The 9,055-nt window shown below is 32.4% G+C and overlaps 1 protein-coding gene across 1 annotated transcript in view; it reads right to left on the bottom strand.

The window, feature by feature from the left end:
* Positions 1-522: 522 nt before the first annotated feature.
* LOC141335592 (BCL2/adenovirus E1B 19 kDa protein-interacting protein 3) overlaps positions 523-9,055 on the bottom strand; it is a 13,253-nt gene continuing 4,720 nt past the window's right edge. The window contains exons 4-6 of the mRNA XM_073841099.1: positions 7,758-7,834; positions 4,060-4,206; positions 523-1,637 (exon numbers count right to left, since the gene is read on the bottom strand). Coding sequence (XP_073697200.1) covers positions 1,589-1,637; positions 4,060-4,206; positions 7,758-7,834 — 273 coding nt within the window. The 3' untranslated portion in view covers positions 523-1,588. The remainder of the gene's footprint in view (positions 1,638-4,059; positions 4,207-7,757; positions 7,835-9,055) is intronic.

Genomic DNA, 9,055 nt, shown 5'->3' with positions numbered 1-9,055 from the left:
TTTTTTTTTCTAAACATTATTTAAGTAGGAGAAACCATATAAGTTAAGGAGGGGAGTATAACTACATGCAATACATCATTATTATCACCCAGAAATGGGAGTTCTGACATCTTTACTCACCCAGGTGTTGCTTCAAATCTGTTTGACTTGCTTCAGTCCGTGGAACACAAAAGGAAACATTTACCAGAAGCTACACAAAGGAAACTTGTAAAGGTGCTTCAGCTAAGTAGTTAATGCAATGCACTTATTTCAGTGTTTTATTTTTAATAAATGTGTAAAGTTGTTACAAACCTGTTTTGTGCCTTGTCATTATGGTGTATGGAGTAATGTACAAAAAAGTCATTTAAAGTAGTTTGATGTAACAACAAAATGTGAGAAAAATGAAGGGGTATGAATACTTTTGCAAGGCACTGTATATGCTCAATAAAACAAGGCAATGTTTTGTATTTTTTTAGTTAAAGCTGAAAGCCTTACATCTATTTTTAACAGCTCTACATCTACATTTACACACCAGACTAAGCAGAAGGTGGTAAGAGTGACATTTATTGTGGTTGAGTCGTTACAAACAAGATTATCCTGATGAACTCCAGTTATTTTCACATTACATACAACATGGAATGATTCTATATACTGCAAACACAATACTGCAACATGAGATTTTTCACATTATATTGCTCCACACAAACACAAACACGAAAGGATTCAGTCATACCATCTCCATGACTGAACACCATCTCAAACTGAATGTATGTCTTGCATTTGATTTAAATGTAAAATAATACTTTGCTCACTGTCAGTTTTCTCCTCTCTTTCAGCTAGATTTCAGTGCATTACTGTTTTTACAGTTTCTGTGTTCCCTGTAGTAATTGTACTTTATTAGGCAACCTGACACAAATGTGGACACAGTGAAGTGAACCAACTACAAAAAGATTTAAAGGGACAGTTTAGTATTAAAAAGACACTCTCATGGGCTTAAAGGGGCCACTGATGATTTTTTGCACTAATAACAATTCTAATTTTATTTGCATAAACATTTTTACCAGTTTTGACTCTTAGAGCAATATCTAAATTTGGTCAGTCATGCATTTATGTATTAATTGGTTTGACATTAGAAATATTTAGGCAGAAATTTCAATTATATTTATTTGAATTGCATGTAACAATTTCCATCCTTACGGATTACACTAATAAATTTAAGGTTATGCATATTTGTCAGATTTATGCTGATTTGTGCATGCCATTCAAACATAAATCTTCAATTTAGGACTAAATACATATATTTTTTTGACTGAGAATGTGAGAATAAGTTGTTCTTTTTGGAAGCAAGTTTTGAGTTCTGAAATGTATATCATTCTGAAAAACTGGAAGATTTTTATCTAAGAATATCAAGGACAATTTGATTCCTCATGATATAAACATGTGGAGACAAGAGAAAGAGACAGACAGACTGTTTTTGGTGAAACGGGACAAACACAGATAGAGGCAGAAGAGGCTGTTGCCCATCACAGGAGGAGACAAGAGTCGTGATTGGGCTACAGTGCTAGTGGCAGCGGCTTCAGCCAATCGGTGAGCTGCCAAATGTCACATGTCACAGTGTGCTGGTGGAAGAAGAGGCCAGCCGTTTCCCTATGTATATTCTGAGAAAGAAATAGACAGAAAGAGACAATCTATCATCTTTTGTCTTGTCAGATGGCATCTGAGTTCTTATATATGCTGTTTTTTAGCTAACATCAATGCCTGTAATGAAAATGGATGTCAAAAATGTCATTTGTATAGCTCAATACAACATTTTAGAGTCCGAACAGCACAAACATTTCTCAATTGTCTGTGATTTATTGCAAACACAGACATATGGGATTGGAGGGCTGCGACATATTCAGACTAGATTTGATCTGCAGTGATGTTTACAAGCCAAAGATGGGACAGAAGTCATATCTATAAAAGTGTACACTAATGTTCAGAGTTTTTTTTTTGTTTTAAAGAAATAATACTTTTATTCAGCAGGGACATTACACTGATCGAAAGTGAAAGTAAAGACAATTTATATTGCAAATAAATGCTGTTCTTTAGAACTTTCTATTCAGGAATCAAAAAAATCCTAAAAAAAACAACTTGGAGCAGTTTTCAACTGATAATAATCAGAAATGTTTTTGAGCAGCAAATCAGCATATTAAAATGATTTCCAAAGGATCATGACACTGAAGACTGGAATAATGATGCTGAAAATTCAGTTTTGATCACAGCAATAAATTACACTTCAAAATATATTCCAATAGAACAGAGTTAATATCAATTGTAAAATTACACTTCCATTCGATAATAATACGATTTTTAATGTTTTTTTTTTTTTAAACTTCTGCTCACCAAGCCTGCTTTTATTTGATCCAAATTACAGCAAAAACAGTAAAATCTTGAAATATTTTTACTATTTAAAATAACTGTTTGCTATTTGAATATATTTTAAAATGTAATTTATTCCTGTGATTTCAAAGCTGAATTTTTAGCATCATTACTCCAGTCACATGATCCTTTAGAAATCATTCTAATATTCTGATTTGCTGCTCAAAAAACATTTTTTATTATTATTATTACGTTGAAAACAGCTGAGTAGAATTTTGTCAGTTTCTTTGATGAATTGAAAGTTTAGAATAACAGCATTTATCAGAAATATAAATCTTTTGTAACACTGTAAATGTATTTATCATCACTTTCTGATGAATTTAAAGCATCCTTGCTAAATAAAAGTATTCATTTCTATAATTTCTTTCCCATAAAAATTAAACAATTTTGAAAAGATTTTGAATGGTGTAGTGTATAATGCTACAAAAGCTTTTTATTTCAGATGAATGCTGATGTTTGGATCTTTCTATTCATCAAAGAATCCACAAAAAATCTTTAACTGTTTTAAATATTAACAATACTAATAATAATAATAATAATAATAACAAATGTTTTTTTAACAGCAAATCAGCATTTTAGAAGCTTTGATCACAGGAATAAATTACATTTTAAAATATATTCAAATAGCAAGCAGTTATTTTAAATAGTAAAAATATTTTATAATATTTTATAATTTTATAATATTACTGCTTTAAAAAAAAAAAAAAAAGAATTTGACCCCAAACTGTCCCTTTTGAACAGAGCATATATACATTATAAATGTATCTACATATGAATCATAAGCTGACAGAGCAGTAATATAAAATGCATTCTTGTGATGCAAATGAAAAAAAAAAAGAGCTTAATGCCAAAAAAGTTTCCTGCAAAATTTCTTTACTCGTATTTACGGTCAAATTTTCACTTCAGGTGTACTTCATAAATGACAGAAATGTATTTAAGTGAATCACAGAAGAGGACAAATAAAGAAAAAGTGTTGAAAGGTGAAGAAAAGTGAAGAGAGGACTATACTGAACAAAACAACTTCCAAACAATTTCAGTTTGTCAATTACTGCATTTCACATGCAGAACAATCATTTTGAGGATTCACTCATGCATGCAAATTTTCAAGAGTGTCTCATATTTCATTCACATGCAGAAGAATAATTCTGAGAATTCACTAATGCATTTAAATGCATAAACATTCCCAATCACGAATAAATAAAAACAGATTGCTGTCACTTATGGATGGCAAATGTGTACTCAGAACGCTACTTGTACGGCAGTATTTTTAAATTCCAAGTGCTGTCAGCTGTGTGACTTTTAATGCAAATCGGCCTCATAATGGGATCGAAAAGGCGTGTTTAAAGGCTCTTTCTCAGTCAACATCAATCATCTTTTGCATTAAAATCAGTGGCACAGCCATAGACTCGCAGTGAAGCATGACTTCAATGGGGCTCTACGGACCGTGCGTCCACAGAACCCTGCTTTTATTTATTCTGTAAAATACTGAAATGCACAAAGGGCAATATATACAGCCTATTTATACACAGATAAACCTCATTGATGCATTTGATGAAATTTGACTTCACATGCTTCTTGTGCAGTCTTAAAGCAAATGATTTGCAATGATATTAAAAAGAAAATATTAGAAGATATTATGAAATATGAGAAAAGTCTCACCCCAGACCCAGCGTCAGAGCGTGTGAGGCGAGCAGAGAGGGCAGGAGGATGAGGAGCACATCTGAAGAAAACAAACCCCTCTTCATCACCTCAGTCTTCCTCACGCTCAGAGAGCCGGACTGCTTTGGGTGATGAAACACAAACTCCCTAAAGACAGAAAAAGACAGATATTAAGGTCATTAAGCAATGTAATCTATAGATTTTAATATATGTGACCCTGGACCACAAAACCAGTCTTAAGTCGCTGGGGTATACTTGTAGCAATAGCCAAAAATACATGGTATGGGTCAAAATTATTGATTTTTCTTTTATGCCAAAAATCATTAGGAAATTAAGCAAAGATCATGTTCCATGAAGATTTTTTGTAAAATTCCTACTATAAATATATCAAAATGTAATTTTTGATTAGTAATATGTATTGTTAAGAACTTCATCTGGAGAACTTTAAAGGTGATTTTCTCAGTATTTTGATTTTTTTGCACCCTCAGATTCCAGATTTTCAAATAGATGTATCTCGGCCAAATATTGTCCTATCCTAACAAACCATACATCAATAGAAAGCTTATTTATTGAGCTTTCATATGATGTATACATCTCAGTTTTGTAAAATTTAACCTTATGACTGGTTTTGTGGTCCAGGGTCACATATATATATATATATATATATATATATATACAGTGGTGGCCAAAATTATTAGAACACTAGTATTTTCAGTAGCTAAAAATGGTTTTAAATCAGTTATGTCTATCTTTTGCTGTAGTGTGTCAGTAGGAAATATCATTAGGGTTTATATTCATTTTGCCATCAACTGTAAAAATCCAGTGAGTTTTTCGTTTGCACAAGGAGTCTGACAACAGCCAGTGCTTCACACAAAGATCTGATCTCATTATCATCCAGTCTGTCTAGAATGACATGAAGAAACAGAACAAACTGAGACAGACTAAATCCACAAGAACTGTGGCAACACCTCCAAGATGCTTTAAGAAACCTACCTGCAAAGCTACAGTACTGTTAAAGGTTTTAGGAACTTGTGTAGAAATGCTGTAAAATGAGGAAGCTGTCAAAAATAATGTCATAAATAGATTTCGTTTATCAATTAACTCCTATTAACTAAATTAATTTGCCCTAGGTGCACTTTGCAGGTCGGTTTCTTGAAGCATCTTTTCTAGATTAAGTCTGGCTCAGTTTGTTCTGTTTCTTCATGTCATTCTAGACAGACTGCATGATGGGGAGATCAGATCTCTGTGTGGAGCACTGGCTGCTGTTAGACTCCTTGTGCAAACAAAAATCAAAAATAGTTAGATTAAATTGTAAATGCTCTTTCACAGATTTTTATTCGTCTTTTCATATATTTTATAAGTTGCATAGATCAGGCTGGAAAATTCACCAGGTGGACCTGATGAAGTTTTAAGCTAAATTTCTCTGAAACAGATTAAGCCAAATTCAGCATTGTAATCCCAGTTTAAATCTCATCTATCCTATCATTTAAAGCTTGTTGCTATAATGCAGTCACACTCGACCTCATACACGTGCAAATGTTGGAATGCAAACATATAGGAAGAATTTTTTTTTTTTTTAAATGAAAGAGCATCTAAACAACACAGATGTTTCTTACTCCACTCTGCATCATATTTGCTGAATGAAATCCAATACTTGTTTCTTACTAATTTTGATGTCATACTTTCTCTCAAAATATGATACATTTCGTAGCATTTTTGCTTTTGGCAACCATTAGTAAGGTGAAGAAATCTTGTATTAACCCTGAATCAGCAGAAAAACTCCACAAAAACGTGATTCCTGTCTTCCTCTGAGCCAGATGACAACTATTTGTTCATTTCTCATCTCATTTTTACATGCATGACTGATTCTGAAGACAGTATTTAATGGCAAATCCTGATTTGTAACCCTGGACCACAAAACCAGTCATAAGAGTTATAAATCACATGAAAGCTGAATAAATAAGCTTTCTATTGATGTACAGTTTGTTATGATAGAATAATATTTGGCTGAGATAAAATTATTTGAAAATCTTGAATTTGTGAGTGCAAAAAAAAATGTAAATATTGACAAAATCGCCTTTAAAGTATTCCAAATGAAGTTCTTAGCAATGCATATTACTAATCAAAAATTAAGTTTTTATATATTTACGGTAGGAAATTTACAAAATATCTTCCTGGAACATGATCTTTACTTAATATCCTAATGATTTTTTCCATAAAAGAAAAAATGATCATTTTGACCCATTCAATGTATTTTTGGCTATTACTACAAATACACCCGTGTGTTACTTAAGACTGGTTTTGTGTTCCAGGGTCACATTTCAAGGTTGAAATTATGGTTATTGAAGGTTTTAAAAATTTCAAGGTTAGAATATTGGTTAAGAAAATGCAAACATGACACAGGTGTTTTAGCTTTCATCTATGAGTGTTTTATTACATCCAAACAATGACAGAAATTAGCAGATTTTGCTTATTTTGTAAAGTTCTCTGAGTATTTTAACATATTTTTCCATTCTTTTGCAGAATGTAAATTACAATGCATTTTGAATAGTTTTAAAACAAAACTTTTGACATTTGACTGTTTATGTTATTTTGTTAAGTGCATTCAATTACATATAACCATTTAGAGAGACTATATGCCAACCCTGACTAAGGTCTATAATGTGAAAGTTTGTGTGATCAAGCATTACTGGACACTAAATGACTTTACAGCAGCTCTATTTCTAAATATTGATTTCAAATAGCCTTTGAAATGTTTTTCCAGCAAGATGCATATTTGCACAGCGTGTTTATGCATCGTCATGAAAACTGACATTGACAAAGCGAAGCTTTTTGTGCTTTCTCCAAGCTTTTTGCTTTTAATAGCATCATGACATCAGAGCAATCTCTATTGCTAAAATCTGCAATCCTACATCATTAAACATTGCAATTCAAAAAGTTTGTGACAAGGTTTTAGCTGCAATGATATGTGCATTAAGAAGTTTCTCCTCCAGAGAGTGAACTCATTCACTCGTTAAAGGCACATATTCGCTGACTCACGGTGTGGCGCGCGAGCTATTTTTGTGTGGCGACTAAATGATCCTCTCTGAGATTTACGCAGAGGTATGCAGGGCTAACGGAGGTCAAACGCTCCACTGCAAGACCTGGCAATCTGTGTAACGCTCTGTTATTCTGAAAGGACACTTCAGCATACAAGAACACCTCATTTATTTTCTCCCATAATGCCATATGGTACTCATGACGTATTTGCATCCTTAATAAGCATAGTTTTATTTAAGACTGCAAACTGCCATCATGTGCAAAAAGAAAAATTATTTCAACATTTTATTCATGGGACATTATTATTAGGACCTTGGATGCAAAATTCACTTTTACATGGTGACGGATTAAAATCTGTGTGGACACAACCGCCCTGCAATGATAAAAATCGATTCACTCCTTTTTTTTTAATCCCCAGAAAACCTAAACTGTCTCAATTATCAAGCCGTTTTGATTTTCTGACCAGTATGGCATCATACTGCTCAGGCCCCGCCCACGGCTGCTGACGGACTTACCGAATTAACACAATTTTTTTCAAATTATCTGCACTTGAGCAGCAATTATCTACTATCTAAATATCAACCAACTATATAACTTTAGAAGGTGAACTGAAAAGACTAACATGATGCAAGAACACATGAATAAAAGGTAAATCTTACTTGGGCGGGAGGTTTTCCGGCCGACTGGACCAATCCCACACCCATTCAGCACTCACTCGCCTGTCATTCTCATCTGACTGAAGAAAAACAGAGCAGAGACTGTGTGAACATATCATTTTGATGGCTTTCTTGCCTTAAACCAGTAGCTTCAGGATCCAGATGTTACACCGGACATCAAGAAACCCACAGAAACAAAACCGTTTAATGTACAACAATGCAAACTGTACTGAAAATTACTAATGCTGCTTATGCAAATGCAATATGCAAATTTATTTAAACGGTTAATCATTAATTGCAAGTGAACCTGTATTTAATATATTTGATCATTTTCTTATGTAGTTTTACCATGCAAATGTTCAGTTCATTTAAGTAGTCTATTTATTTTCTATCCTATTTATGCATGATTAAAAAGTCTCTTAAATGCTCACCAAGAGTGCATTTATTCAGTCAAAAAAATAGAAAAACATGATATTATTACAATTTGAAATAACTTTTTGAATATATTTTAAAATGCAATTTATTCCTGTGACGCAAAGCTGAATTTTCAGCACCATTACTCCAGTCTTCAGTTTAACATGATTCATCAGAAATCATTCTAATATGATTTTGTTACATAAACTACAATAAAATAGAAAAAAGTTATTTTAAGGTGTGAAATATTTCACAATATTGCTGTTTTGACTGCATTTTTTATACTTTTTTTTTTTTCAAAGGCATAATAAATCTGAATCATTTCAAACTTTTGACTGGTATTGTAAAAGGAGTTTTTGTTTAGGCTTGATCATTAAGTGACTAATCAAAAACCAACCAATTACCATTGCAAAGTCAGTCTCATGCTGTCCTAATTAAAGTACTGTTCCATAATAAGTTCATTAGACTTTCAAATCCATCATCACTATTCAGCTCATTAGTTGTAAATATAACACAACCTCCATTATTTTCCAATATGTGACCCTGGACCAGAAGGAGCAGAACATGATTAATTATTCAATTATTTTTAAGCTTTCTGATCGAATTATCCTCATATATCTGAACCTGGACTTAAGTAGCACAGGTATATTTGTAGCAATAGCCAAAAATACATTGTTTCAAAATGATTATTTTTTCTTTTATGGCAAAAACATTAGGATATTAAATAAAGATCATGTTCCATGAAGATATTTTGTAAATTTCCTACAATAAATATATCAAAACTTCATTTTTGATTAGTAATATGCATTAGTAAGAACTTAATTTGGACAACTTTAATATTTAGATTTTTTTGCACCCTCAGTTTCCAGATTTTCAAATAGCTGTAT

Source organism: Garra rufa, chromosome 5, assembly GCF_049309525.1.
Source record: "Garra rufa chromosome 5, GarRuf1.0, whole genome shotgun sequence".
In the NCBI taxonomy this organism is placed as follows: Eukaryota; Metazoa; Chordata; class Actinopteri; order Cypriniformes; family Cyprinidae; genus Garra; species Garra rufa.
This window is presented reverse-complemented; position numbering and strand designations above follow the sequence as displayed.